Source organism: Trichoderma atroviride, chromosome 2 (genome assembly GCF_020647795.1).
Source record: "Trichoderma atroviride chromosome 2, complete sequence".
Classification (NCBI taxonomy): domain Eukaryota; kingdom Fungi; phylum Ascomycota; class Sordariomycetes; order Hypocreales; family Hypocreaceae; genus Trichoderma; species Trichoderma atroviride.
This window is the reverse complement of record NC_089401.1, coordinates 6,022,143-6,050,052: the sequence shown is the minus strand read 5'-3', so window position 1 is coordinate 6,050,052 and position 27,910 is coordinate 6,022,143. Positions and strand designations below refer to the sequence as shown.

At 49.4% G+C, this 27,910-nt stretch overlaps 12 protein-coding genes across 12 annotated transcripts; 4 read left to right on the top strand and 8 right to left on the bottom strand.

Moving 5' to 3' along the window:
- Positions 1 to 42: 42 nt before the first annotated feature.
- On the bottom strand, positions 43 to 1,462 carry TrAtP1_004854 (uncharacterized protein; the record flags this gene model as incomplete). The annotated part of the gene is made up of 5 exons (XM_014084256.2): positions 43 to 720; positions 775 to 1,110; positions 1,168 to 1,253; positions 1,320 to 1,353; positions 1,437 to 1,462. 5 exons carry the CDS (start codon positions 1,460 to 1,462, stop codon positions 600 to 602), a joined length of 603 nt encoding a protein of 200 aa, XP_013939731.2. The 3' UTR covers positions 43 to 599.
- TrAtP1_004853 (uncharacterized protein) lies at positions 1,423 to 5,024 on the top strand. Its single transcript, XM_014084255.2, has one exon. The coding sequence runs from the start codon at positions 1,492 to 1,494 to the stop codon at positions 3,580 to 3,582; it is 2,091 nt and encodes a 696-aa protein (XP_013939730.2). The 5' UTR covers positions 1,423 to 1,491; the 3' UTR covers positions 3,583 to 5,024.
- TrAtP1_004852 (uncharacterized protein) lies at positions 4,119 to 4,307 on the bottom strand (the record flags this gene model as incomplete). Its single annotated transcript, XM_066112478.1, has 1 exon — positions 4,119 to 4,307. One exon carries the CDS (start codon positions 4,305 to 4,307, stop codon positions 4,119 to 4,121), a length of 189 nt encoding a protein of 62 aa, XP_065968563.1.
- Positions 5,025 to 6,696: 1,672 nt separating the features above from the next.
- On the bottom strand, positions 6,697 to 10,076 carry TrAtP1_004850 (uncharacterized protein). Its single transcript, XM_014084991.2, has 2 exons — positions 8,304 to 10,076; positions 6,697 to 8,244 (listed from the first exon to the last, which is right to left on the bottom strand). Exons 1-2 carry the CDS (start codon positions 9,730 to 9,732, stop codon positions 7,751 to 7,753), a joined length of 1,923 nt encoding a protein of 640 aa, XP_013940466.1. The 5' UTR covers positions 9,733 to 10,076; the 3' UTR covers positions 6,697 to 7,750.
- Positions 6,765 to 7,526, top strand: TrAtP1_004851 (uncharacterized protein; the record flags this gene model as incomplete). The annotated part of the gene is made up of 4 exons (XM_014084253.2): positions 6,765 to 6,788; positions 6,855 to 6,875; positions 6,953 to 7,299; positions 7,361 to 7,526. 4 exons carry the CDS (start codon positions 6,765 to 6,767, stop codon positions 7,524 to 7,526), a joined length of 558 nt encoding a protein of 185 aa, XP_013939728.1.
- A 484-nt stretch (positions 10,077 to 10,560) lies between the features above and the next one.
- TrAtP1_004849 (uncharacterized protein) lies at positions 10,561 to 13,443 on the bottom strand (the record flags this gene model as incomplete). Its single annotated transcript, XM_014084252.2, has 3 exons — positions 10,561 to 11,110; positions 11,177 to 11,622; positions 11,683 to 13,443. 3 exons carry the CDS (start codon positions 13,441 to 13,443, stop codon positions 10,561 to 10,563), a joined length of 2,757 nt encoding a protein of 918 aa, XP_013939727.2.
- Positions 13,444 to 13,650: 207 nt separating this feature from the next.
- TrAtP1_004848 (uncharacterized protein) lies at positions 13,651 to 13,818 on the bottom strand (the record flags this gene model as incomplete). Its single annotated transcript, XM_066112477.1, has 1 exon — positions 13,651 to 13,818. The coding sequence occupies one exon, from the start codon at positions 13,816 to 13,818 to the stop codon at positions 13,651 to 13,653; it is 168 nt and encodes a 55-aa protein (XP_065968562.1).
- A 644-nt stretch (positions 13,819 to 14,462) lies between these two features.
- TrAtP1_004847 (uncharacterized protein) lies at positions 14,463 to 15,678 on the top strand (the record flags this gene model as incomplete). The annotated part of the gene is made up of 3 exons (XM_014084251.2): positions 14,463 to 14,585; positions 14,687 to 14,818; positions 14,875 to 15,678. 3 exons carry the CDS (start codon positions 14,463 to 14,465, stop codon positions 15,676 to 15,678), a joined length of 1,059 nt encoding a protein of 352 aa, XP_013939726.2.
- Positions 15,679 to 15,830: 152 nt separating this feature from the next.
- Positions 15,831 to 19,992, bottom strand: TrAtP1_004846 (uncharacterized protein; the record flags this gene model as incomplete). Its single annotated transcript, XM_066112476.1, has 3 exons — positions 15,831 to 16,567; positions 16,622 to 19,922; positions 19,990 to 19,992. 3 exons carry the CDS (start codon positions 19,990 to 19,992, stop codon positions 15,831 to 15,833), a joined length of 4,041 nt encoding a protein of 1,346 aa, XP_065968561.1.
- Positions 19,993 to 20,064: 72 nt separating this feature from the next.
- On the top strand, positions 20,065 to 21,092 carry TrAtP1_004845 (uncharacterized protein; the record flags this gene model as incomplete). Its single annotated transcript, XM_066112475.1, has 4 exons — positions 20,065 to 20,070; positions 20,145 to 20,373; positions 20,434 to 20,522; positions 20,609 to 21,092. The coding sequence occupies 4 exons, from the start codon at positions 20,065 to 20,067 to the stop codon at positions 20,804 to 20,806; spliced, it is 522 nt and encodes a 173-aa protein (XP_065968560.1). The 3' UTR covers positions 20,807 to 21,092.
- Positions 21,093 to 21,585: 493 nt separating this feature from the next.
- On the bottom strand, positions 21,586 to 21,810 carry TrAtP1_004844 (uncharacterized protein; the record flags this gene model as incomplete). The annotated part of the gene is made up of 1 exon (XM_066112474.1): positions 21,586 to 21,810. The coding sequence occupies one exon, from the start codon at positions 21,808 to 21,810 to the stop codon at positions 21,586 to 21,588; it is 225 nt and encodes a 74-aa protein (XP_065968559.1).
- Positions 21,811 to 23,133: 1,323 nt separating this feature from the next.
- On the bottom strand, positions 23,134 to 26,454 carry TrAtP1_004843 (uncharacterized protein). The gene is made up of 4 exons (XM_014084248.2): positions 25,735 to 26,454; positions 24,627 to 25,681; positions 23,972 to 24,566; positions 23,134 to 23,909 (listed from the first exon to the last, which is right to left on the bottom strand). Exons 1-4 carry the CDS (start codon positions 26,174 to 26,176, stop codon positions 23,752 to 23,754), a joined length of 2,250 nt encoding a protein of 749 aa, XP_013939723.2. The 5' UTR covers positions 26,177 to 26,454; the 3' UTR covers positions 23,134 to 23,751.
- Between the last annotated feature and the right edge of the window lie 1,456 nt (positions 26,455 to 27,910).

Below are 27,910 nucleotides of genomic sequence, written 5' to 3'. Positions count from 1 at the left end.
TCTAAGAGGCAACACAATACTACAGACAATAACGTTTTTCAAGCCTCGAGACGCCTTTGAGAGTCTAGAATTTATTTATTTCTCATTTGGGCTAAAACAAAAAAATTGAACATCTAGATTTCAATAGTGTCGCTCACCGAGGCCTTCAAGCGACACGGAGGTGCACAGTCTCGTTTTGCCGTAACCCTTGGTGAATCTTCATCTTCATCTGAAGCCCATGTGACCAGTTCGTTCAGTATCCGGTCTGCGCAGCAGTAGAAAAAGCCATCTGCTCCTCGCGGAGCTGAAAATGCCGGTGGCGCCCAGTCTCAGCTTTGTTGTTTGCTGACCAATGCGCGCTATTCGTAATAGAGGTTATAGTCAGCGCGATGTGTATGACCCCTTACCTCTGATGACACTCTGTATTTCTTGGTCATATCGCAGCTAGCTTGTTGGATCTCAGCCAAAGTAGCAGCAATACCAGCAATGATCCCGGGGTCGCTGTGTTTAGCCACATAGCCGTCATTGTATCCCAAAGCTGCGTACTGGATATGGCGTAGATCCTCGACGTATGTTTTGAGGCATACCAAGGCATACAGCTGCAATTCTGAAGTGGCGCATCATAGCCCTCCTTGAATCGAAAAGGAAGAGATAATCAGCGTAAGAACATTGATAAACCCCCATGTGCAGGGGATCCAAGTGTTCATCTCGTAGTATCCGGCCTGGTAAACGGCGCCAAGCCTGCTCCAACGGTCAGCACACATCTCCGCCTGTTACATTCCTTTGACAACGAACATGACTCCAACGATGGTTCCAGAGAGCAAGGCCTCAAGCGCGGCGACGCCCATGTAGATGATCGGCGTCAACCAGAGATATTTCCACGACGACTTCTTCCACCCGTGCGTGAACAGGGCGATGAACACGGCGCCGAGGTGGAACACCGCAAATGTGATGAGCGTCCATATGACCGTGAAGCGCCAAACATCGCCAATATGGTAGAGCGTATATCGCTTGTCGGGCGTGGAATCGAAGAGGGTATTGACGTTGAGCGACGGGAAGCGAGGAGTGGTGTAGTTTCTCGGAGGGATCAGGCGCCGAGCCATCTGCGCGACCGCGTTGGTTTGCTGCTCGCTGTAGCTGTTGTTAGTCGAGATTGGAGTTGGCACTTGGCAGAAAAGGCATCTTCACCTCTCGAAATCTCCCTCTTCTCCCGCATTGGGAGAGTTGCCAGTGACGGTACTGCTCGTTGGCCGAGACAAAGACGAGAGGCTCTCCTAGCTAGCGCTTCAAGTCGCTAACGAAACGGCCGTTTTAGTGGAGCTCAGCACGGCTCCAGTGACGTCCCTGCGAGGTACCAGAGCCTCGGCAACGGCCCTGCGCTAAGTCATCAGCCGCCTAATAATATGCGATCGCGTCGACATCCGGCCAACCTTGCCTTCAACCAACAACTTCCTCACGCCAGTTGGAAACAGCGCATTCGCATTGTAGCCACGGTGCAGCTAATGCATCATCATGCCTGCTGACCAGCTCCTCAATACGGTCCTGCACCATTTCCAGGACCTCCACGATGCCAAAAAGACGGAGCAGATCATCGGCACGACCGCTCACCTTCTCTCGCAGCTCTCCAACCCTCTTAACCTCGGCGTCCTCACATCGCAGCTGTTGACGGCTCCCGCCATATGGGAGAGGCACGATGGGCTGCGTACGGCAGTCCGGATCATCAGCATCTACAACACCGCAGCGATTCGCGTGCGCGACCTCGAGATGGAGAATGAAAAGAAGACGCTCGACAGCCTGCCTCTTGAAGGAGGCGCTTTGGGCTGCGACGACTGGACACGAGCAGTGGTCAAGGGCGCGGATGAATACTCAAAGAGATGGCAGCATTTGCTGGTCATGACGGGCGTCCTTATGGGCATGGAGGGCAACGATAAGCGTGCGCTCTCCAGCAGCCTCAAAGGGACGCTTGAGCGGGCGATTGTGACGGCTGCCAACATGGCTCTGGATACCCATCGGCAGGATGGACCGCTTGCTGGCGCATCTATTGCACTGGCTCTTAACTTTTCATTCCCCCTGCTCTCAGAATTCAACAAGTCCCAGATCAACTGCAACGAGTTGTTGCCAGTCACTGTTTGGGCCATCACAGGCCCGGAAGGCTTTTGCGAGGGCCAGTTCCTTCAGGTTATTGGGGAGAGCATTACCGATGCCCCCGGCCAAACGCTCTCCTGGACTTCACAAACGCCTTCATTCGGCCTGTTACAAGCTATGGACCAGCGTCCCCTGATGGGAAACATAGGCCCCCTCTCAAAACTCGCCGCCTACGCAGCACTGCATGCGACAGATACCGTTGCTGTTTTGGCAGCACTGGATGCGCTGTTGTTGTTCTCACGCCAGGTGCTGGATGCTTGGAGGTTGAACAGATTCAATGATGTCGACCCGGCATTCGAAGCCAACAGGCTAAGCCTCGAGACCTACCAGAAGACGTGGCCGGTGCTGTGGCAGGTCCTGCGTAAGCTGCTGTTTGGCGCCGTGGCTGTCCTCCAGGCTATTGTTTCTCGCAGTCTGCTAGATCATCGCATGCTGAACGTCATGACGGCCTCGGAAACTGCGATTAAATCATTGCATATCCTTCGAAACTTTTACTTTATATCCAGCCGGAACAACAACAGTGCTTTCCAGGTGTATAATTTCACCTACCTAACATCCATCGATACTCTTTCCCGAAATGCGCATGCGTGTGAGGTGTTGCTCAAGGAGATACGACCCGTTGAGACTCCGGCGGCCCCGGTTACGTGTCTCTCGAGGACACTGGACCTGTTTTACTTGAACCTTGCGGAGCACCTGCCCTTGGTGCTGTCTACGGATGCTTGCGAAGCTTTAATTATCAAGCCCGCAACCTCATATCTCTCCCATGATGGTCCCATGACTCCCTCTATAGTCGAACTTTTTGAGTCTTCTCATAGCGCCATTCTTTCCGTCCTGTCCTGCCCACAACACGGCCCACTCACCATCAGCATCACTCCCTTCTACATTGTCAAGCTCTTTGAATCATTTCCTCTACAAATCTCCCCACGTCAGTTCCGAGTTGCTTACAAGACCGTCATGCAAACCGTCTCCCCGCCATTCCCCATCGCCGCGGTGGAACCTCATCTCTCAGAAACTCTCCTTGAAATGCTTCGTGCATCCATTCCTACGGCAAACACGGCACTTTTGCCCCAAACCCCGGATGCTGTCTCACTGGACGCTACGTCGCCAGAGGACTTGGCTCAGGAGCCTCCAGAACCTTGCTCAGAGCAGAGCACACTAACCATGGCCCTGATTGATACGCTGCCATTTTTGCCCTTGCATTTGGTCGAAGAATGGCTTACCATTACTGCACAAACATTAAATACTATTGAAGATCCCAAGCTGAGGGCACCAGTCAAAAAGCGGTTCTGGGATATTCTCATCAACGGCGAAATGGATGTCGAGCGAGCAGCTATTGGAGTCGCTTGGTGGGGGAATCAAGGCGGAAGACAGTTGTTTCTCTCTAGGCCAACACCACCCGAGGCAGCGATGATGAGCGGTGCGATTGTGTCTGATGATCAGGTCAGCAGCAAGCTGTAAGGCATCACTGACGGGTAATGGTACGATGGAGACACAGACAATGGGTTTCATTATCACTTGTTGGAGTGGGCTGTACTTGATCACTGATGTTTAGCGGTGTGGATGAAAATGTGACCAGGTGCAAACAGTCTTGGTTTTTGCTATGTGGGCGCATTTGTTTAGCGATGATATACTGCATTGGACAAATCACTTAAAGTCGGTAGGACCTCAGGCTGGCATGGGTTCCATCGAGGGTTTTTAGAAGTCTTTTTAGAGTTGACAACACTTGGACACTACATAAGTCAAAATTAAAGCATGTTCTTCAACACAGCGTGTCTCGCTCTGGGAGGCTTGTGCCTCGCAATGTTCATGACATACACGGCTGCTGCGCCTCCGCGTGGTCGCTTGAAAGCTATAAACATGATGGATCCCTTCAGCATCATCTCCTTCCCTGCTGGCATGATTACTGACGAAACTTCATTGCCAACAATCACGGCCTCGGATACGTTGGTGGAAACACCAGAGCCACCAGGGATTTTCCGCAGTACCAAGACATCTCACAGCTGTAATAACGACCTTTGCTTTCCGCTGCCGACTTGGCCAAAGTCGGAGACGCAACCAACATCAACATCAGCACCAACGTCAGGCTCAACTGCGATTGTCTGCTTGCAGATCTCCCCTCCAAGCCAATCTCGATCGGCCATGAGGTTCAATTTCACAGACACATGCGACGGCGGCTCGGACATGGCGGAGGACTGCCGCGTAACGCTGGACTGCGACGCATCGCAAGGCCTGTATCCGACCTGCGAGCGCGGCGAGTGCAAATGCTCAGCCAAGGCGTGTTTCAAAAGGTCAATGTGCTTGCCCTACCGCCAGTGCCGCGAGTCCGACGAGCACGCCTGTATAAAGGAGAAGCATGATACCGATGGCATGGGGACCTGTGGGTGTCAGCCCCGGATCACGGATTGTCTCTTCCAAAAGAGTCCTCATCATTACTGTGCGAAAAGTTTGAATTGCACGGAAAGGCATTTTTCATTGTATCCCGAGTTTCCGTACTGCAGCACTGGGGATTCGAAATATGCTCTGGGAAGATGCGAATGCCGGCATTTCGATTGCGCGAGGAGAGGAGATGAGGGTGATTATGAGGTGTGCAAAGACTTGGTTGACTGCGGTTCGAGGCCGTTGGGTTCGAGGCCGTTTTGTAGTCTCAAGTATGGGAATGAGAGTAGAGGCGCAGAAGATGGCTACTGTACCTGTGGATGAATTATCTGGTTCAAAGCAACATCTGTTTGTTTCAGAATTGAAACCACCATGTTCTCACGAAATCGCTTCTCTCACCAATTGTAGACCTTGATAGCTGTAGAGAGATGCAGGAATCTCTCATTCATTCATTTTAGCCTTAGCTCTATTGATATTTAGAAAAACTAGTCGTTTATCTCATTCAATAAAATGCACGTTTATCCATTTGTAGCATCTCTGCTCGCGCCTTCCTAGTGGCAGCGATGGGCATATAATGCGGAAGGTGCATTCAGAACCATCACTCGGCTTTTGTCTTTCAATCTTCTTTCGAAATCAAATTTATTCACATTTAGACAATCCACTGCTGTCGTCTTGCCAATTTGATCTTGATTTACTACAAGCCTTGGACAAATTCGCATCTTGCTTCATTCAAGTAGGTTCGTTATCACCATAACATTTCTGCTTTTCAGCAAGTATCCCGATGGCAATTCTACACATAGCACGAGAAGCATCATTCATTACGACACTGCGACCATAGGTGAACATGACCTGCAGCCGGCTGCAACTCATACAACTAGACGAATACCAGCACAGAATAGAAACACGGGGAATGGCAATGATGCAATGCCGCATCTTCTCGCCTCAAATCAGCTTCGAGGGGCGTCTACTCTAGGATAAGAGCTTCAGGAAAGAGTAGTTGCTGTCTTGGTGCAGAAACGGTGGTGTTTTCAATGATGCCATTTCACGTCATCTTACAGCTTCTACGGAAAGCAAAGCAAACCCCTCCTTTTGCTATCAGCACCCGCCTCCTTCGCCTCATCATAGTGCGGCATTTGGGTGTCGAGACTGGCGAGGAACCGGATAGCAGCTGGACGGATGCAGCCAACAGACACCACTTGGATGCAAGCCCCTCATTGCGTGCGAATTGGCATTCCAATCTAGCTGTTTGGATGTGCTCGTGGCAGCCACTGCTTGATGAACGTGGTGCGCAACGGCTCCCAGCTTGCCGGCCAGAATTTGGAGCTTTTGCATGCGGCCACTCCAAGTAAAAAACTTGGCATCATACCTGTCGAGCTGATCTATGCAGATAGGGATGGCGATGGCTCATCCGTCATAGCCAGCTAGCGTCTCCAGATCTGCAGCTAGGCCGGCTCGCGAGATACGCCCACCAGAAGAAATCTTTCGACGTGTATTCAAATGAGGCGCTGGTGAATCCAGTTATTACCCCGCCGCCAACTCTTGCGAGCGTTGTCTCAGATGACGATTACGACGGCGTCTTCCAATCGCATCGACCAGGAACTAAGAGCGCCACACGCCCATTGCCATCCAAAGCTTGCTGGATGTCGGCGGAATGACGGGTGCAAGATGGAGGGGAGCTTAAGCTGCGACAGCTGGTCGAGTTGTTACAAGGTCTATCTCACGGAAGAAAAGCTGATTGGGTCCAGAAGCAACGGGATATCAGCAGAAAAGTTGTCGTTTGTATAGGAAACAAACCTTTTCTATATTTGGAGCGCCAAGATGTGTTGAACGGAAGCTCCTTAGCAAGACAAGGAGAGGCTGGATCGGGGCTGCCGGGCGTGGCCCGGGGGCGGGGCGCTTTGGGGAAATTGGAGATATTCATGATGATTTCAGCTGCTATTGTACCTTGCAGCGGTTCCATGTCATGTACCTACTCTTCTGCCATGGAGAGGTGGTTACTGATCGAATTCCTAGTGGGGGCCTTCTCCGTACACCCGGTGGCGTGCGCCGTGGCAGCTTTCCGGGGGATTCTGAGCATCCAAATGGGGTGAGCTTGAATGAGACAAAGTACTTGGCCCATTACACAGCTGGCTGCCTCCGTCTCTTTGTATATAAGATACTGTAAGTCGTCTCTAGTCCAAGTTCTCAGAAGTAAATCCATAATCTCATCTTTACAACTGCAGTCAAATATTCTAAATTCTCCCTACTAAATCAATACCATCAACATGTCTTGGCGTGACGACGACAACGTGAGTTGCTACCTTTATACTTCTCACTACTCGGACAAGCACTGATCAATTTCACCTGGTCTATAGCAGCAGCAGCAGCAGTACGGCGTAAGTGAAATGTTAATTTTAGAATCAACGGCGTCCCAACACCGCTGCATTACATTCACTGACAATAATTTAATTAGTCTGGCCGTGGCAACACTGACAACTTCGGCTCCACTGGAGATCAATTTGGATCCGGACAAGACACCTACGGCACTGGCAACCGTCGTAACGACGAGACCTCGTTCGGATCTAGCGGCCAGGGTGAGTCCTTCGGCCAGGGCAACTTGGGCTCAGGCAACGACAATCTCGGCTCCAGTGGTAACTACGGCACTGGCAATGACTCGTACGGTTCTGGCAACACTGGTCTAGGCGGTGACACATACGGCTCTGGAACTCGTCGCACTGATGACTCTACTCTCGGCTCCAGTGGCCGCCAAGACCAGTCGTATGGCACTCAAGACCAGTCGTATGGCTCCCAAGACCAATCGTATGGCTCATCCAATACCCATCTATGGCTACTGTAACAATAATAACATGTGTGAATCTAGTTATGGCGGCGATTCGTATGGTTCTGGAAACCAGCAGTCCTCGGGCCTCGGCTCTTCTGACACCTCTGGAAACAGGCGCGAAGGCGGTGCCGGTGGCCTGTTTGAGAAGGTGAAGGACAAGATGCACATGGGAAGCGGCCGAAACCAGGGCGGTGACAACTACTAAACAGTAGCTACTGCGTCCTGTGGTTTGGGTTAATGTTGAGACTGTATTAGTAATGAAGTGTCAAACGATGTTGTTGATTTAATAGTCTGATTTAATAGTCACACATCAGAATGAATATCCAAAAAAACAGTTTCCTACACAATTTTGCTCTCAGAGTCCACGAAATCCAAAAAGGAGCAGACATAGAAGAAGGTTGCTGAGCTATTGATCGTCTATCGTCTATACTAAAGCCTTTCTATCTTGACGAGCAATGCTCCGTCTGTTGCCGCTCCCTTTGTATTCCTCAAATGCACAAATCTATACCCCTGGCCGAGACGATCAAGGCGCACACATGCCCACGCCGCTAGTTCGTCTCTGCCAATCTCATCATCTCTGATGGTAAATCTCACAAACGTAAGCTCTTCGACCACCCCAGGAACGCCCTTGAACTCAAGTTTCTCCGCGCCGAGATCGATGTCGCAGCCCTTGTACGTCTTGGTGCGGACCTTGTACTCGCTTCCATGGACGTGCCCATCGCTCTCTGCGTAGCTATTCTTGGAGCCTTCCACGTGGAGCTCGACTTTGACGTACGGCTTGAAACCCTTGGCAGATTTCTCGCCCGGTGGGAGGGGGATGTTTTGGGCGGAAAAGAAGGTGAAGGCAAGGGATACGGGCGTGCGAGTGATGGTGGTGGATTTGGAGGCGTCATTTTCCTTGGACGTGAGCGCAGGACGGTATCCTAAGAGTGCATGTTGGTTAGCAAGCGAAAATCGTAGGCAAAGTGCTAGAGATTTTTACCTTCTGGCTTTAGAACATAGCCGCTTGTTCCTACAAACATTCCTTCGTTTAGCATCATGCCTTCGTCAGTTTCTTGCCAATTCAATGCAATAATCTGGGCACCACCACCCCAGAAAATGGACGGGTTCAGGTTGGAAGATCCAATTCGGAATCCTGCTGGGTAAGCCCTCAAGAAGTAGTGCTTGTTGTGGTTAAAGAGGGCCTCCCACTGTTTCTCATGGTACTCGATGAACTTCTTCTCCGATACCGAGAACATGTGTGTGGGCATGGTGGCTTCCGGCTGCGTCCAATTTTTGAATGTCACTCCCTGGGTGTAGACTGCAAGACGAGCGAGCTCTTGGATCGTCTTGGCCGGCTTTGGCTGTGCACCGGTAGGCACTGGGACCTGTTCGCTCCGTATGGTGTCGACTTTATCAAGGGGCGTGCCAGCCGGGACGTGCTTGGTCTTGATAAGAATCTTGCGTCTCAGATCGTGGGGGCTGGGCAGCGCTTCGATATCGGAATCTGGATCGGTTACCAGGAGACCATCCCAGACCTCTTTCATGATGTTCACCATGACAATCTGCTGCTTGGGACTGCAGTGCACTTCCAGGCTCACAATCAGTGGCATTTCTGAGACGACAAACGCGCTCTCTCGAATAGCAACACAAACATCTCTGAAAGAAACGTCCTTTGTGAGTGTGTGACCGTGGAGCACTCTCGGCTCAGCTGTAGAAGGTGAATCCGACTTTCTCGTAACGGCCTCTTCAATTTCTGCCACCTTTTCGGTTGCCTTCTCTTCCATCTTTTCGATTTTCTTGCTGATGTTGATCTTCTCCATCTTGCTTTTCAGCTGGTTCCCCCAGCTAGACTTTGCCTTGTCCTTGTTCTCCTTCTTCTGCTTTTTGAGCGCTGCTTTTTTGGCCGCTGCTTCATCGTCGCTCGTCTCGCTCTCTGACGACGATGTCTCTGCGTCGCTCTCATCGCCATCCCAGACGTCGATTTCGACGCAGCGACATCCTCGCAGCAGGACGTTGGTGTAAGCTCCGGTGGTACTATCACTCGACAGCTGGTTGCCCGTCAGATACGTATTATGGCTGGAGCTAATGTAGTAGCTAGCCAGCGGCCATGAAAAGTCCTCATTCTTTATCGGCAGGATGGCATCGCTCTTTGAAGAAGTCATGTATGCAAGGAAGGCGTTGAGATCGAGATCGGGGACATTGAGCAGCTCATCCGAAGCCGCAGGCGTCGTGCCATTGCCCTGGGTTTTTTGCGAAAAGACCCTGACCTGGTCACTTGTCCATTTCCCTTCAGGGGTGGCGTGAGACTCGAAAAGACGCTTTAGATAGGCGAGCGAGGTGCTACTGAGAGCTTTGATTGTCCGTTGGGCTGGGACAGAACCGCCTCCAGACTGGAGCGAGGCGTTGGCGGCCTCATCTGAAGTAGCCATGGTGGATGCAGAAAAAGGAAGAGTGAGTGCGTGAGTCAAAGTGAGAGTAAGATTGAAGGCGGGGGTTCCCGTAAGAGTGGATTTAAGAGTTTAAAGAGAATAGTGATACAGAAATGAGATGAGACGATGCTTCTTTACTGTAGCATAAGAGAATCGCAGTTGAGGTCTTTGAGAATAAATGCAGGGGCATTAAGAATTCAAGCCAAGAGGAAGGAGAGGTTCTAGGCCACTTTCCCCTAAAAAGCCAAGGTCAAGCTTTGCTACCCTGCAGTGACGAAACAATTGGAACTCGTATCACAGTCTTACCGCAAATCGTCTTACGCAAACAAGGAAGAAAAGAGCTGAATCGCTGCAGATGAAACTGTGGCTCAGCTTCTGCATAACCCAAGGAGAAGCCCCTCTGCAGAGACTAGGTGGAGTCGCATGTCAAAACCGCTGACCTGATTGAGGGGCTTTGGCTTTGATAGGTTGACGATCCCCTATTCCGATGGATAAGTGAGTGTCATTGCGTCTCAGAGTTGCTTTAGATTTACAAAAATTGGGTATTTTAGTTATAATAATTATACATAGCATTTGGTTACATCAATGAATTATATACGTCGAAAATCCGCCGCCAATAACACGCAGAATGCCCCAACGCTGTGACGTGGCGATGGCGGATCAAATAGCGTGGATAGTGTCCGTCAACTGCGACTCCTAAGAGCCAATGAACTATCTACGGTATGAAAACCAGTTATTAGATTTTATACCCAAAATGACACACCATCAGATATGCTATGCTATTCCAACCTATATATGGTATCATACAAGCACACACCCGTCATATATTTATCTTCTCTTCTCTTTCGACAATTCAAGCCTGCGCTTATCGAGAAATTCTTCCATGTCGACGTGAACCCTCGTTCCCTTCGACGTCATCGTATTGTACACCGCCTTGAGTTCATCTGATTCCATATCGCGAATCAGTGTCAGGAAAGCTTCCATGATCACTTCCTTCGACCCAGGGCAGTGCCTCAGAGCCCTGTAAAACACATCCTTTGCCTTGGCACGTAGCTGCTTCTGAGCCTGACAGAAGCGAATGTAAGATATCCACAACACGAAACTATTCTGGCAAACATCGCTCGTCAGAGCCTGTTCAAATGCAGCCTTGGCCGTGTTGGTGTTGCCGTGTGTAAGCTCGTGTTGAATGATAAACATGCGGCTGCTAATGCAGTCATGCTTTTTCACTAAAACCTGGTCGTATAAGAGATCACGCGTCTCATCAATGACACGGAGGCTCGCATCTGCCCACTCAAACATGGATATAAAAATTGTGTTCTGCGGAAACTGGTGAATGAAAGCTGAGAGCCTCTCCCGTAGGTATACTCTCCTAAAGGGCCTATTTGTGGCAGTTAGCTTCATATCTCGAAGACATCTTGCACTAAAGCTGTAGACGACGACTCACCCTTTTGATGCATGTAGGTATAAAATATGTGTAGCAAATTGAAAAATCTGTTCGTGGGCTTTGGCACCGACTTGATCTTGAGACTGGAATTCTCGAGAAATCACGTCAACTGTGTTCATTGCTGCTGCAATATTGCCTTGCGATGCTGATGTTGGTTCTTCATTCCCTGAAGCTGTGAAGTACGACAGCAAAATCATGCATTCCGCAAGTGTGCTTGCTCCTGCTGAATCTCCATCGGTAAGATATTGGTGAAAATCCGAGGTAAATGTTTGATGGGCTTTGAGAAGTATAGTACTGCCAACTTCAGGAACATCCGTCCCTATCACTTTCAGGGTGTCGTCCACCGATGAACAGAGCCGCACCTTTGCCAAGTCGACGTTTCCGTTTTCAAATTCCATCCATGCCCAAGTCCTATAAAACATGAACTTATACCATTTTTCGGATAGCTAAAGGCTGAATCAGCTGACTTATTCTTTATCAAAATATTTCAACAGCTCAATACTTACCGAAGGTGATTCAATTGCGGCTCTCAGCACTTTGCCCGCCACGTTGGGATCATTGGCGAACTCGCAAAGGGCATAGGCATTATATAGCTCGGAATTAGTAGGATATTGTTTGAGAAGTGCTTTAGCAGGCCTTTTGATGTTGGTAGGCTCATTGGAAAAGGCTACCGCTAGGTAATACTGAGCCAGCTCTTCCATTCCGCCGCTGTGGACGAGCTGCTTCAGTGCCTCTGATACCCAAGCTGGATTCATAACAGAGTTGTGCGACTTTGTGGCAATATATCGATACCACCTCAAGCCACTAAATAGTAAAGAAGGAGAGGCGGCCGCCTTTACGCCCGTATCAAACCGTGGTTCGACTCTCTGCCAATTGTCTGGATCATCGTTATGCTTGACCGGCTCCAAGTCAATTTTGATGAGGGAGGATGATATAAACTGGTCATCATAAGCTACCTCAGTCCAATTGCTCGCTCTAAACACCGGCGGGTAGCCAGTAAAGAGCAAAAACGCATCAATCAGCTGGCTTGAAACCGCGGGTAGAAGGGATGCTGGTATCAAAAAGAGAAAGGGCCTGATATCAGAGTACATCACAACTCTAAACGGATCATCGTCGGTCCCATCGTCCATTGTTCTCGCCGGCATATTAGCCTCTTGCGAATGAGATTGCTCTAGGTAAGCCCAAGCTTTATAGACGTCTCGCGACGAAGGCGAGCCAATTGAGCTTGCCTTTACCGGCTCTGCCGCCTCTCCGGTGCCCTCGGTTTCGACGTAATGTTGAAACCCCTTAGCGCCGATGTCTCCTATGCGAGGAACTTCGCTTTCCCAAAAATCATTAAAAGATTCCAGGGCAGATTGTTCGTCCTCGATGGAAAGTGGCCTAAAGAGGTTGAGTTCCAAGAGACCCTGCCAAGCTGCTACAGCAAGCTCTTTGTAGCCGGCATCGTGAACGAAGCGAGTAACCCTCAAAAAGACAAATATGGCTTCTACTATGGCTTCTTCTGGCTGATCTGATGCAAGACGAGACAAAGCGAAGCGTAAACGGTCTAGAAGCACTTTTTTGACATCTTCGTATTGAAATGTTGCAATATTCGAAGTCAAAAAGTCGACATGTGTTTTCCACAGAAGAAAATCGCCATCTCCATGTTCTAATACTTCTGACCATTTCTTAGCAGCTGCTTTGCTAGTCCACACCTTGACGCCCTCTCGCATCAAAGGAACAAGAATGCGTCTGCGATCTTCCGCATTTTTGGCGTTTTCGAGAGCCGATTCAAGCATGGATACTTTGATCTCTGCGAAGCTATGGGCTTCGTTTTCTAATACCGTATGATCAAAATCTTCACCAGCCCTCAGCAAGGCGTCTTGATGATCTACAAGCTCAAGCCAAGCATCGATGTCGTCTGGAGAATCCTTTACTCGTTTGCTTAGCCGGATGGATTCCTGTTTAAGTGGATTGTTTTGGACTGTGGCGAGCATGTCGGTGGACATGTCGGAATCTTCATCAGAGTCACTGTCTGAGTATTGTCGCGGCTTTGCTTTGCCTTCAATAGACCGATATGAGGGCTGTTCATCACCCGAGGATTGGTCACCCGCTTGATCTCGCTTCCGTTTTCTAGATGAGCTTATTGGTATGTATCCGTCGGCTTCGTCTATGGCATCAACATTTGCATTCCGGGAAGACGCCCTGATTGGCCTGGATGTCACCTTTGGCAACTTTGATCGAAGCCCGTCTCGGCCTGCAAAAGTAGAAAATCCTTCGCCGGGCATGCGAAGACTAAATTGATTCCTTGGCCCATCACGGTGTATTACTAGGCGTCCAACCGTACCAAGGACCCTGCCGCCCCCGTGGCGACGATAGGCTGGTATCTGAGATTTGTCAAGACCCCCGTATTTTATAATCAGGGGGGTCACCTTTTGTATCGATCATGAAAAGACCCGGTACGCCCTCCAACTTAGGAGCAGGCTTCGGCTTTTCTATCCGATTCGCAGCTCTCCCACGGCTTCGAGATCTTCGACGTTCACGGTCACGATCTCTGTGGCGACGAGGCTCCTGGCGACTGCGTCTGGAGCCACGGTCCTCGTCAGCCCGGCGACTGCTTGATTTCTCATCATCACGGCTCTGCCTCTTGTGGCGTATTTCATGATGCCTGTCCAGTTTTGGGGGTTCCTCTTTGCTGGGTTCTTTCGATTTGAAAGAGGAGAATTTTGGCACGCTGAGCTGGATGTCCTGCCCGTCTCGTGAGGCCATCTTTGATGAAGCTCAGCTTGGTTTGTCAAAAATCAACATGATGCTTATCCAATGCAAGCACAACTGTCGGCTTATGAGTCTCTCCGCATGTGAGTAAATGAGATGCTGGCCGCTGCGCCAATGTAATGTCGAATGAAATCGGTTCGAGTGTTCAGGAATAAGAAGCTTAAATCAGGTATGCAAAGATACTTCAAGCTTCGTACTTGATGCCGCGTATCGATCCGCGACCACGGCACGTGATAGTGCTACGAGGTTGGGCGTTATAACGCATTGTGCGGTGCTTTCAACGCCTAAATCGTAGCTACAGCGATTGGGCCCACCAGAACCATAGCAGCATCGGGCCACGACCAAAACACTAAAAACCTCCATTAAACTGCATCGTCAGCGCCAGCAACAGCATTAATCGGGGCGCTTGAAACACGCTTACTGGCCAACGCGTGGTAATTGAGCTGTCAATTTCTCATCAACTTTGCAAAATAGCATCAACACTCTCTTTAAACTCTTTTTCATCTCTTTCATCTCCTCACAGCGTCGGGTCATGCCCGCAGACGGCCTGCTGAATCAGTTGGTCTGGATCTTGCCTGCTAGTATAACCATTGCCATTGGCATCGTCACCATCATGGGGCTTTTCGGCGGAAACCAGATGCCTGTTGAGGGCAAGGTCAGCATCCAGTTTTTTTGTCTCTCTTTTTTGATGAACTTTATGTGATGGAGAGTAATGAAATAGCATTGCTAATGATGAATACCTGAGCCTTGATGCAGACCGTCCTCATCACAGGAGCCTCAGAGGGCATGGGCCTATCAGTCGCGAAGCTGCTGTCCTTCAAGGGCGCCAACGTTGTCCTTGTTTCTCGCAGCGTCGATAAGCTCCAAGACGCTCTCAAAATCGTCGAGGTATGTAATTTCTGCATTGCCATATATATATCGTTCCACTGACACAATCTTTCTAGGCTGCCGCCATAAACAAGGATAAGCAGCGATTCCACTACATCGTCGCCGATGTCTCTGCGCCATCTTACGCTACTCCTCTCCTCGCTGAGGTCCGGGAATGGAACAATGGCAATCCTCCCGACATTGTCTGGTGCATCGCCGGAATGTCCACTCCAGAGCTGTTCGTCGACATGGACATGTCCTCTCTGCGCCGCCAGATGGACGTCAACTTCTACGGCACAGCCGAAATGTCCCACTCCATCCTCAAGGAATGGCTGGCAGTTGACGCTCCCGTGGAGAAGGAGGCCAAGCATCTCATCATGACTGGCAGTGTCCTGGCGCTGTATACCATCCCTGGCTACGCGCCATACTCGCCTTCCAAGTGGGCTATGCGAGGCTTGGCGGATACCATATCCCAGGAGGTGATGATGTACCCGCAGAACGTCAAAGTCCACATGGTGTTCCCTGGAACTATTCTTTCGCCTGGATATGCCCGCGAGATTCTCACCACACCTGAGATTACGAGAATCCTGGAATCTAGCGACCCCCAGCAGACTCCTGATGAAGTCGCAGACTCTGCAATCAAGGGGCTAGAGCGGGGTGAATATTTTGTTACTGTGGCATGGCTTGGTGCGCTTATGAAATGGGGAATGTTGGGTGGTTCGTTCCGCAATAACTGGTTTGTTGATACCATCATGTCATGGATTGTTAGCTTTCTTTGGATATTTATTCAGCCTGATCTGCATGGAAAGATACGAAAGTATGGTAAGACGCATGGTCACCCCAGCAAGGCTAAGCAGGAAGGTCAGGAGCGTCAAGCGTAAAGCAATTTTCGTTGTTATCCTCTTTTCGCATGATTTGATAATATAGGTAGAAATGTCTACGCGAGTTGTATGTATGCATATATACAATTGTAATGTCTAGACCTATATCCTAATAGTAGCTAATTCCACCTATATACTATATTTCCAGCACATTATACACCACTCCATTTTCCAAACTTGACATATCTCTTGAACATCTCTCTCAGGATAGCTCTTCCGCTAGCATCCATGGCGTCATTAAGAATCTTCCTCACCTCAGGCGGCGTCACGTCGAAAATAGAATTCATCGCCGGCTCAAGAGCCTCACGAACCTCCCTCGGGACATCGGCCTCAAGCTGCAGCTTCACGTACTGCATCAACACCATGTAAACGTGCCACCCGGCAGAACGCTTGGCTGCATCTGTTGCCGAGTCCAAGGCGTTCTGATGCTGTGAACGGGAAACGGCTCCTGCGGTAGGTTCGCAGATAAAGGTAATGAGCCGGCCGTACAGACGGGCCATTGACTCTTGCGTTGTGCCGTCTCCAGCGCTCTTTGGTTGGTGGATGATTAGGTTGTTAAGCAAAGCTTGCACAGTCGTCAGTAGCAAGTGGTGGTGGCCTTCCAATCGTAAGCGGTGCTTTTTGATAACTGTTCCGATTAATTTGCATAGCCAGGTAAACGACACTGTTGGGCCATTTGTAGGCTTTGTCGAAGCCAAGTCGTTGACCGTAGTCAAGGTTACTTCGATATTCCACTGTCCCATGGCCTGCGGCTTCTTTTCAAGAAGCGTCTGGATAGTCTGGCATATATAAGTTGTGTTTGGCGATTGCTTTAACAAGCTAAGTGTTAGCTCGCTATGGGCTGCCGATAGATCGACACCTTCGCTTTTACCATGTAGATCAGTGCGTTCTGGTGTACATACGTTAGCCCAATTCTTTCCAACATATTTTTCACAAGACATACCGACGAGGTGACCAACGACGTGGCCAATGGCAAGAGCCTGGCCATCAGTATCGCAGCCCTCCGTAAATTCGCCAATCAACATTTGAAGGTAGCGTGACACCTCAGGCACGCTAGCTTTGGCAATTATAGACGCAACGTATTCCCTTAAAAGAGGCTCGCGGGTTCTTGGCGGTAGGTTTGCTAGGGCAGTAAATTGAGTCGGGTGAGGCTCCTCCAACTCGCTCGGAAGATATGTATGAAGGAAGATCTGGATCTTCCATGCTCTCAAGTCTCCAGTGATCATGGCCTCCTTGCTCCGCTTCTCAAGCTTTTGAACGGCCGATGACTTATTCTGTGAAATCGCGGCGGTACTATCCATAGCTTCTGCTGCATGTACTGCTGCAATAAGGGCCAGATCTTTTGATTGATCGTGTTTTGACAGAAGTTTCTTGTTTCCAATGAACTCTCCTAGGACTGCTGCAACGTGCTGGGTCAAGGCGTTCTTCGCATTCTGCTGCAGCTGGCTGAGGCTAGATTGGCTCTGAAGAGCTGATGATCGGCCAAGCTCAACAACAAGCGCCTTTAATAAGGTAACATATAGCGAAGGAAGACTAAATGGGTCACTTTTCGCCTCTGCTGCCGCACATGTTTCAATGAACTTGAGGCTCTCTGAGAAGTATTTCGTGCTTCGCTCATCGAAATTATCCGACATTTGCCTGATAATCGTTGCTGACATGGCAAAATATCTCTCGACAAGTTCAAGCAGCGTCTCATCATCCAGCGTCTCTTCAAATGAGAGACTCGAAATGGCATTGGCAAAATCAACAAGATTGGAGAACTGCATCTCTTCGTTGAAAGTTGGCCGCGCCATCATCTTGGCCGTCAGATCGAGAACCAGCTTCCAGCCTTCCAAAGACACCCGCTTCGGAGATTTGACCATCTTTTCTCTCCTTTTGTCCAAGATACTCATAATCTGCTCGCGTTGTGTACGGCTAAAAGCTTCAGATGGTACGCTGCATAGTGTCCGGATCCAAAGCTGCCCATACTCTCCCGGCCACCCCTTCTCCTTCTCGGATTCGGATAGTGCTGTAATTAACCGGTCTACAAGCTTTCTCGAAAGCTTCGGGTCATTAAGATTGGTGTCATTGCTTAGAAGCGCACTCCACAGCGCATGCAATCCAGGAGGACTGGCATTCTTTGTGAAAGATACCGCGTCAAGCAAAGGGATGTCTCCTGCTTTTCTAAAGTACAGCCGGTAGAAGCGACTGGAGCCCTGAATATACCAAGCCAAGTACTGTTGTAATGAAAAATCCTCGTCAAATCTCGACGCCACCTCCAAGTCGAGACAAGAAGATAATTTCGCGAATTCCAAAATATCGTACGACGCTAGTTCTTCGACGAGGCGTTGCGTGAATTTCTTTATCAGCTTGGCTGGCTCATTAGCAGACTCTTCATCTTGGCTCATCGAATCCCAGGCTTGGTAGCAGCACTTGAGAGCTTCGAACGTTTCAGCTGACTTGACAGTCCCTTTTTTGAGAGGTTTTGATATCTGATCCTTCACTTGCGCCCAGACATTGTTCCGCTCTTCGGGTGAGGCTGATGAGATTGTCTTGGACACAACTCTCCATTTCAAAGCAGACTTTGAGGAGCTTTTTAGCGGAGAAACTAGGTCGAAAAGCTTCAAGCCGACTGCATCAATAAATGCCTCTCCATGCAAGCCTTCCGCAATGATACTCGCGAAGACACAAAGAGACTGGGGGTACGAGCTGGACTCTTGTTCCTTCAGCCACTCGATGAGAACAACAAGCTGCTGCGGTGATAGTTCGGACTCTATTGAAGATGAAATCGACTTTCGCTCTTCTGCTTTCCGTCCAATATCGAACCAAGGGCTGCTAGAGACCATCTTTTGTTTCTCAGCCAGACAGAGTTGAGTAAACCATAGTCGCAAAAATCCAGAGAGATCTCGACGAGTCTGGAAGCTTTTCTTTATGGCAGATATGAGGTCCAGTTGATCTTTGTGGCTATCTGAATCAGATGCTTGACCAATACTTTGTACACAAATCTCATTCAAAAGCGCGGTGCCTTCTTCAGACATTTGGAAGATATCCGGGTTGCATGTAGCAGCATTCGCAAGTAGGCTCCAATCGATTTCCGATCCCAGGCCATAATCGCGGCATACTTGACGCAAATCTCCTGCATCAATAGACAGCGACTTCCCAATGGCCTGTGCTAACACCTGCTTCATCAAAGTATTCCGGTCTGCCTTGGGACGAATTTGTTGCTCCACAGCTTTGAATATCCGGTCCATCCACATTGTATTGATCCTGCGCATATCGCGTTCACTCAAAGTGTCAGAAATCCCGGCAGCCAAGAAATATAGTACCGGAGCAGAAGTTCTGGTCGCATCATTTGATACATCGAGCGCCTTCATGATGATCTCAAAGTCCTGTCGATTCCAGAAATATGTCCGAGCGGGGAGGATGAAATTCCGGTGCATAAATCTCTGAAGATCTGCACTCCATCGAGTGGCCAGGGCTTCATTGATGGTAAGACTTTGGCCTTGGATGGAAGGCTCTACCTTTTTCAAGATTGCAGACGCTGGTCTAAAGAGATGAATTGCAATCTCCAGAGCGTCCTCGTCTCCTTGTAAATGAAGATCCCATATCCTCGAGACGGTTACGATCCACTCCTCTTTGCCTTCGACCTCGTCACAGATATCGCTGGCCAGTAGTAAAAGGCAGACTATGAAGAAGGAAGACGCCAATGTCGCAGCTTCGAGAGCAGATGTGCTGAAGAGAGATTTGATGTGTTCGGCTCCAATCCTGTCGCGTGATCCAACAGTGTTGTTTCCCAATCGCCCAAGCAGAGATTTCAGAGCAATAAAGACGGCTTGACCAGTTGCCAAGCAGCCATCCAAGCCTTTCAATTCGTCCAAGGCGTAGCGCGGCGCCAGCGACCTCTTCCTCTTGGAACTAGAGGAACTAGAATCTTCGCTTGGATTTGATGCATCTTTGAGAGTTTGCTGCAGAACAGCCACAAATTTCCTATCCGCCAGAGACTTGGCAAGCGAAAAGAGCGGAATCTTTTGAAACACAAAATCCATAATCGTCCAAGTCAATGGGTAGCGTCGTATGGTTTCCGCCTCTGATGAGTTGCCGTTCATGGACTTGAGCAGCCATCTCAGCGCGCTCTCCTCCGCCGCGTGGAATTGGTGGTCCGATGACTCTGTAAGGTTATTCCACAGCTTCTGGAGATTCTCCCCATTTTCGCCAGACCCATTTTGGTCAAGACCTCGTACGATCTTGACGAGATCCAACTTTCCCTACCCAGAGCATGTGAGCTTGACTTCAACTCGGCGCGACCATTTATAAGGGTGAAAAAAATCTTACCATTATGAGAAAAGATATTAAAAAAAATCAAGAACACATTAATAAAAAAGAAGGGCAAAGGGCAATGATTGGCAGATGGCAGTCTCAAATTGACCGAATCTATCTCAATATCTCATGAAAAGAAAATTTGTTTACGGCAGACAAAATTGTATAAGCTGCAGCCGTCATTGTCGCAGCTCCAAAAATTCCGAAAATTAAAAATTCTGCCGCAATCTCCACCCCGATTCGGCAATCACCTCTCACCGCCCTTCAAGGCCAAGACCGTCCGTGATGAGGCCGGCCGATTTTCGTGTAGCTTGACATCACCTGTATCCAAAGCTTTTTTTTCTCTTCCCTTTCCCACGACTCCCCGTTTGGCTCTCTGGCGTCAATTGCGCTTCGCACGTAAGTACAGCCTCGCAGAAAATCAACCTACGCACAACATTCTCACGCCATCGACCGCAGAAACGTCCGCCGCCATGTCCGAGACCACCACCCCTCGCTCCCCAAGCGCCATTTCCCGGCCTGTTAGCGAAGCGCTTCTCAACGAGAAGGTACCGAGCCGAGCTTCAAGATTCAAGATTCTGCAGAATTGTTCTTTGGTTTACTAACTCATTCCTCTCTTCGAATTAAACAATAGTGGGATCGCTGCCTCTCCAACCTCCTCGTCAAGTCCACCCTCGGCCTCGGATTCGGCGTCGTCTTCTCCGTCCTTCTCTTTAAGCGAAGAGCCTGGCCCGCCTACCTGGGCGCCGGCTTTGGTGCTGGACGAGCCTACGAAGAGTGCAACTTCAACCTGAAGCAGGCGGCCCGAGACCTGAAGAAGCCTTCAGCATAAGCATGAAATAAACCCGGGAAAAAAGGTGGAAAGCCGCGGCTGAGAAGGGATAGGACGAAGAAAAAGACAATGGCGGAATGGGAGTAAAAAGAAAAATCTCAGCGTTGTATAAATTGCACGTGTCGAGGAGATAGAAGCATGGCACCGGCTGATGAGGCATAGAGCTTGCATCACGAGCTTCTGGCTAGGTCTCATCAAAATTCTGGCGACAATTCGAAGTTTACTAGTTTTCATATTGTGTGTTTTTTTTTTAAAACAACTATGTACAACAATTTTTTATCCAAACGACCTCGATCCTCAGAACGCCGGCTCCATGACAAGTGAACACCAAAAGCTCAATATCTCGAAAACAGGTTCATAAATTCCACGAATCGAATCGCTATTGCTCGTGCCTGGGTTTTGTCAAACTGCTTCCAGGGCAACATCATATGCTGTGGGGGCTGATCATCCCTTTTTTGTTTTCTTTCTTTCATTCATGTTCGTTATCCCCTCTTTTAGCAAGAGAGCATTTGTTTGGTTTTTCTTTCTCTTTTCGTAACCTTGCACACGCCAATTTTAACGCTAATTATCAATGCGAGGGCCCTTGCAAAACGCCAGTCAAATGCATGGAGTTCCCATAGCTCCGTAATGTTTTCGATTTGGTCTCTCCAGTTGCTGCCCGAAGAGATGGTCTGTTGGGTAGGGAAACGCTTCGTTGTGTCGAATATTGCAATAAGAGCAAAGAAAAAAAGAAAAAAAACCCCCCCCCCATCCAGAGGTAAGTAGTGGTGGTCTTTGGCTCAGTAGATGGCACCTCTGTATCGAGGTCGGCCTCTCGAGAAGCAGTGCGGCCGAGCCTTATACGACTCGGCACTTAGGCTCAGCTTCCGGGACTGGCTGTAGAGATCAAGATTGAAGAGGATAATGGCACCAAGCACCGACACGAGGAAAAACACTTCGGCAGCGAGAAGAACAATCTCAAGCCTGATGTCCTCCAAAGAGCGCTGGAGCTGGACTTCAGACATTTTGCGGGTGGTGTTTGTGTGTTGATGGAGCTTGTGATGATGACGCTGACGCTGGTGCCCAAACAGTCGGTGTGTAATACATGAACGACTTCAGATGGAGCAACCGGGGGGGACGGTATGCTTATCAGCTTTCTGCGGGTGGGAAGTGTCGGGAGGGGCACAAGGCGGTAAGAAAATAAAGAGGATGAGGTCGTAAGACAACTGCGTCGAGGTGCAGAGAGATATGCACAAGAATGAGGCCGGTTTATACGTGGTATTTATATATAGGACGGCCGATGTTTACGGTAGGGCCTAGGGATGCGAGGGCGGTTTTCTCACCACCGCCCGTTTGACGCAAACTGGGGAACATCTCCACGACCAACGAGCTACTGCTAGCTGCAGACAGCGCACCACCGCGGCACCGCATCCATCGCACGGCACAGCCCAGCCCAGCACAGCGGACAGCACAGCACAGCGGACAGCACAGACAGGCAAGTGAGTGGCACGTCCGTCGAGCCCGTGATGTGATGCGGCGGGCAGCAAATGAGTGAATAATGGCCGTCTGCGGCGGGGACCCATGCATGGGATGGGATTGGGGATGGGGCTTGCAGATTCGTGCCCTCTTTTGCCTGCCAGACGTTCGCATCGCGGCCCAAAGGACAAGAAGCGACAACTGTCCACGCGACCCTCATGCAGCCGTTAACCTCTGGCCGGCGCCTCGGCCGTCGTCAGGATGCAGACGGGCTAATTAAACGCTTGCATTCGAATTTCTGCAGCGGCGCCTTTGGGCAGCGGTGGGTTTTACGCAGAAAAACAGCAGGTTTTTATCATGTGTCAAACGCAGGGATGGTTGCAGAGCAGGCATTTCCCCTCATCCATCCAAATGAGTCCCGGAAGAGGCTTCTTTTGCGGATAGAAGACGCAGAAAATCGAAAAAATCAGTCAGAGCTTGGGAAGCAATACAGACTACTAAGGTAGGTAGTAGTGCTACGGATGAGCATGTGGGAAGAACCACCAAAACGGCAAGACGAGAAAAATAGTCGTAGCTTGCCGCCATGTTTTAAAAGGCAGAAGAAGAATCCATTTCCATCTAGCACGCAAATATGACCCAAAGCAAGTAAATGAATCGCTCTAGGTTGATTAATCGTGCAAAAAAGTGTATCGAAGAAAGGAAAGAAAAAAAGTCAAAAACGAGGCACGCGACGGCCCGCAGGTATAAACTCAGCTAGCAGACGCAAAATTCATGACCATCACGTGACAGATCAGGGTCTCTGAGCTTTTTTTCCTCTCGTCATAAAAACGCTCCGCTTTTCCAAGCAATCACAAATTTTCTCAACCTTCCATCAGCACTGGCACATGCTACGATGCAGGCAGAAAAAAAAAAAGCTCGAGGATTACCGCGATGGCGGCTATTCTCGACTGCACAATGATCTCATGGCTGCTTCTGTCTTCTACCTTTGCCTAGGTTAGGCAGATATCATCAATGCCCGAGTTCAGATTGGTAAGTTTTGGGAAAGGATGCACCTCTGCCGTGCTCTTGTTTTTTGTTTGATGCGATACCCACGATTTGCCTACACCTCGCCGCTTTTCAATGCGCAAGCGTGTCAACTACTTTTTTTATCGTTCGATGTGGGAGATGAAACCAGCGGTCTAGACAACCAGTCTGTTCCACCCTGATGCCATTGAGAAAAATGTGTGGCATCGGGACTAAAACCAGACAAACATATCATTGCTATAGCGTGTATCTGTGAGCTCGCCGTGACTGCATACTTTGAAACTGCCTGCTCTATCACAGCGTATGTGCTTATACATGTTTCACGTAATCATACAAAGTCCAACAAAACTCCATATAACCCGAATGCTCTGGCGCCGCTTGCACTGTATCATCCAAGTGCCCATTATCTAGCTCTTTAAACAAAAAAAGGGGGGGAAGATAAGTCTTGAAAAGCAAAAGAAATCAGATCATATCTTGCTTGCAAAGATTACGCTTTCGTTAGTAAATGATAGCAAAAACTTGGCCACCAGACGCCCTGTATAAAGGAACGATGTGTCCATAGGATATGGATGCTCCTCTCTATGGAGCAAGAGCTCATCATCAGCGAGAAACTGCATGTCTTGCCCTATTCCGCCCATCAGTATTCTATGTATTAGGGTAACCAAGCAGATGGTAGGAAAAACTCACAGTCTTCTCCGTGGAAAAGCTCTCTCAGGTTCTGCACCATTTCCACCGCCGGGGGGTCAAGTTCACCCTGTTCGAGAAAGGCATCGTCAAATAGAGGGTTGAAGCTCCTTGTGTTTGCATCCTTTGTATGGGTCTGATAGAGGTGGTGGAATTGATACGCAAACTGCTTGAACGGCATGTTCTCCAGCTCCTTGCAGGTATCTTGCGCAAGCGATCGCTTGTATTTGGGCGAATACTTGTTCCTCAAATCAATCTCATTCTGTGTTACAACAAAGTTGTCTGCGGCCGTCTCAACAGCTTCCATGAACAGGCACAGGACTAAGAAGGATGCAAGACACGGTGCCCATTCTCGTCGGAGCTTCGGTTTAAGTGACTTGGAGAAGAGCTCAAAGAGAGTCTGCATATCGCGCAGGATGAGCTCGTCGACTAGGGACTTGATTTGCCGGGCGAGCACTCGGGGAGTGACCCATGGAGTGTTCTGAGGTACAAGTCCCGTTGGTTGTAGGGCGAGGATGGACTGACGGGTTAGGCAGAGATGCCGTGTCATGACATAATGCATGGTATAGATTGAAAGAGCGCGTTTAACCATTGTCGACTGTGTTTTAATTAGCAATCTCTTCTCGTCTCCTGTCTCTCCTGTCATCATTCGACTTACATCTGACTGTTTTGCAAAGTTTTGCACAATCGCAAGAATCTTGTTAGGAAGCCTGGTGGACCTGAACGAATCCGTCAACTGATCTGCCAGCAACGGCTCATTCACCAGTGCTTGAATGTATCCCTTGGTCAACTTCTTCATTTCGTCTTTTTGAGGGCCCTTGTTGAACTCGATACCAATGGGAGCCGATCCCTGGGACTGGAGATCAACCTGATTCTTCTCATTGCTCAGATGCCAGTGTTGTAACACATCGCACGTCTTGGCCGTGAAGAATTTGGCTTGAAGTGTCAGTGTAGTCGCAAACCGAGGGCCTGAAGAGAGCTCAACGCTACAGAGTCGTTCGGACCCGTTCACTGTGAAGCCCTCCACATTCTCGGTGATGAAGCTAGTCATGGCATCCCTCTTAAAGTGACCTCGAATGAAGTCGGGAAACAGCACCGGCAGAAAGTCCTGGAACTGCCAACACACCACCTGCGGAACCGAAAGCATAAGCTTTTTGCAGTGCTTACACGGCCTCTCCTTATCACACTTGACTTTGCGGCTATGACAGCAAAAGCACGCACCCACTCTTCGAACCTGCAGTGCGCTCTCTTTCGTCTCATTCGCCAGGGGCCCTTTCCGGCCCTTTTGTGTCGTCCTCATGGCCTCGAAACACTCAAAAGGGTTCGGTTTGCCAGCACGGGCATTGATTGTCGTCGGCGTCATAATTACAAACTTGCTGGGGGACTCGCTCTTGTTTTTCTCGACTTTGCCGCCAATCACTTTGCGCATCGTCTTTCCTAATTTGCCGCTCCCCTCGGATTTGACGGCAGGCGATTTCGGGCTCGAGGATGAAGCGAAGCTTAGTTGACTGGCCGGCGAAGAGATCATGTCTTCAAACACAAACTTGCTTTCGGAAGCAATGCTGGGACTCGTCTGGTGCCATGATGATAGGCTGGGGTCTGAGGGTAGTGACTGGAGCGCATTTCGCTGAGGCAGAGGCTGTTGTACCGGACTTGTCTGTATTATAGAAAACGGATCGGTTTGGAAGTCGTTCAAAAAGGGTGTTGTAATATCTACATCGCAATCAATATCAATGAATTTCCAGATATACACGAGCAAAACCCACCATTAAGATCCTGCGGCTGGAAGTCCGATGAACCAGACGGCATAAACAGATACTGCTGCGGCGTCAAGAACGCATCGTTCTGTGGAAACGCCGCATTCACACTGCCGGGAGATGCCTCAATAGTGCTCGGGAAAAGATCAGAGGTCATAAACTCAGTATCCTGCTGGTACGTGGTGCTGGCTGGGAGAAAGACTGCAGGGTCCATGTCGACGACAGAACCAGGCGAGAGCCCGCCCTGAGATGGTGTAGAAACATGGCCGACGATGGCAAAGCCGTTCAAACTGCCGCTTGCCGGGCTGGGGAGGAATCCTATCGACCCTGTGACGGATGCGCCGCTCGAGTAATCAATGTATTGCCATGATTCGTCGGTGTCGCCAGTAGACTCGAGGTCGTAGAGGGAAGTAGAGTGCGGGGATGCGTTTTGAGAAGTTACTGAAGCCATGGCGGATGAACTTTCAGCTATGCCTGCCACGGCCAATAAATGAAGTCAAGAAATCTGTTCCGGAGCTTGGACTGCTCGAATCTGTTGACAGCTGCCGAGTTCCTAGTCGATTTCAACGTCCTTGCGCCAAGTCGTTCTCAGTGGTGTAGGTACATGTATTGTACAGCGGCAGTAGCAGCGACCTTGACCAGCAAATATCACCCCATCTATTCCAGCTATCGAGCCAATATGCCAGAAAACAAAACCAACATCAGCACAATAAAACCCAATGGTTTTTTAAGAAAAAAAAAGACCAAGCCGTTCGGTCGCAAATCCGAGCTGACGGTCGCCGTAGCTGATGCCGTTGAATCGCTGCGGCGACTCCAGCATCCGCCGCTAAGCCGGAATAGAACACCGAACCACCTTGCTATCAATCGGCAGCGGCACCGTCATTGGCGGTCTCTGATGGGGCCGGCTGCGTGAGTTGCGATCCAGCCATTCACAGGCCTGGGCTGAAGCACATGCATTGGCTGGTCCCGATTGGGGATTTGGGCATGTGTATTTTATCCAAGCAGATTCCACGTACGTTTACCTATCTTGTAGCAGTAAAACGATGCTCTTTGAAGTTGGCATATCATGACTGCTTCAAATTACTATATACAGAGAGAGAAAAAAGAGACATTCAGATACAAGTTACTCATTCAAGGGGTACATGGAAGGCTCATATAGCAGTTATTCCGTCTATAACGTTATCCTCGTACTCGACACCATACATGGCAGCGATTACCGACATCCAATCCAGACACCGAGCTGCGCCGCCAGCCTCGCACTACCATTCAGCCTCGAGATTCCGAGATACATTTCCTCTCATATCAGAGTATCACTATAGAACATCGTGCCACGCTCAGAATCCTATTTTTATGTTGAGACTTATTCAAGGCCATCGCCTTTGTTGCCCACATCAGCACCGCCCTGTTGCGTCTGGACCACGGACATGTACACTATCGTGATATACCAGTTTGCCCCAACTCAGGCTATAATTCACCCGCAAATGAGAAAAGGCATCTGCATCCTAAATGCCCATCAGATATTACCTAGTCCCATAGCTCAGCAGCAAATCCATCAGAATGCTGCAACACATGATTACATCGCAAATGCATCCCGGTGCAGCAGCCAAACTCACAATACCTACATATACACAGATCTTTACTTTATACAGTCAACTTGTGTGAGCACATTATGCATGAGGCAGCACAAACATTGCCAGTTGCCCTACAATGCAACTATCCTCAATTATTCATTTTCCAAAATTCATCCTCAATTGCACACTCTCATTGGTTATGCCTGTCGTCATCCTCATAGAATTCACGCGGTACATAGTATGCTAGTCCAATCGCCGCTCATGGCAATGACACAGCTGCCTCGTATGACTCCATTCCCCATCCCTTCCCCATCCCTTCCTCGCTCCTTTCCCCTTAAAGTGATATGCTCTCCCAAATTCCTCCTTGAAAGTTGCAGCAGGTGGTATGTAGTAGTTGAGAGGTTGATTACCAAGATACTTAATACAAGTAATGCAATAGTATGTTATTGGGATCTCATGCCGATTGGTCAATTGAAAGATAGCTGATGCGTTATCAAGGCCAAGTATAGTTATACAGCTTGCTGCTGACGACTGAAAATGAATGTCCTGTAGCTTCCAAATGCAAGGGCCACCATGACGCGGGCCATAATCGGAGGAGTATAATAGTATAAACA

Coding starts and splice junctions, on each gene's coding strand:
- TrAtP1_004853 (XM_014084255.2), top strand. CDS start 1,492: ATGCCTGCTGACCAGCTCCTCAATACGGTCCTGCACCATTTCCAGGAC.
- TrAtP1_004850 (XM_014084991.2), bottom strand. CDS start 9,732: ATGGCTACTTCAGATGAGGCCGCCAACGCCTCGCTCCAGTCTGGAGGC. Junction 8,245..8,303: donor CTATGTTCTAAAGCCAGAAG/GTAAAAATCTCT, acceptor ATGCACTCTTAG/GATACCGTCCTGCGCTCACG.
- TrAtP1_004843 (XM_014084248.2), bottom strand. CDS start 26,176: ATGGCTTCAGTAACTTCTCAAAACGCATCCCCGCACTCTACTTCCCTC. Junction 25,682..25,734: donor CCAGCCGCAGGATCTTAATG/GTGGGTTTTGCT, acceptor ATTGCGATGTAG/ATATTACAACACCCTTTTTG. Junction 23,910..23,971: donor GCTTTTCCACGGAGAAGACT/GTGAGTTTTTCC, acceptor TGGGCGGAATAG/GGCAAGACATGCAGTTTCTC.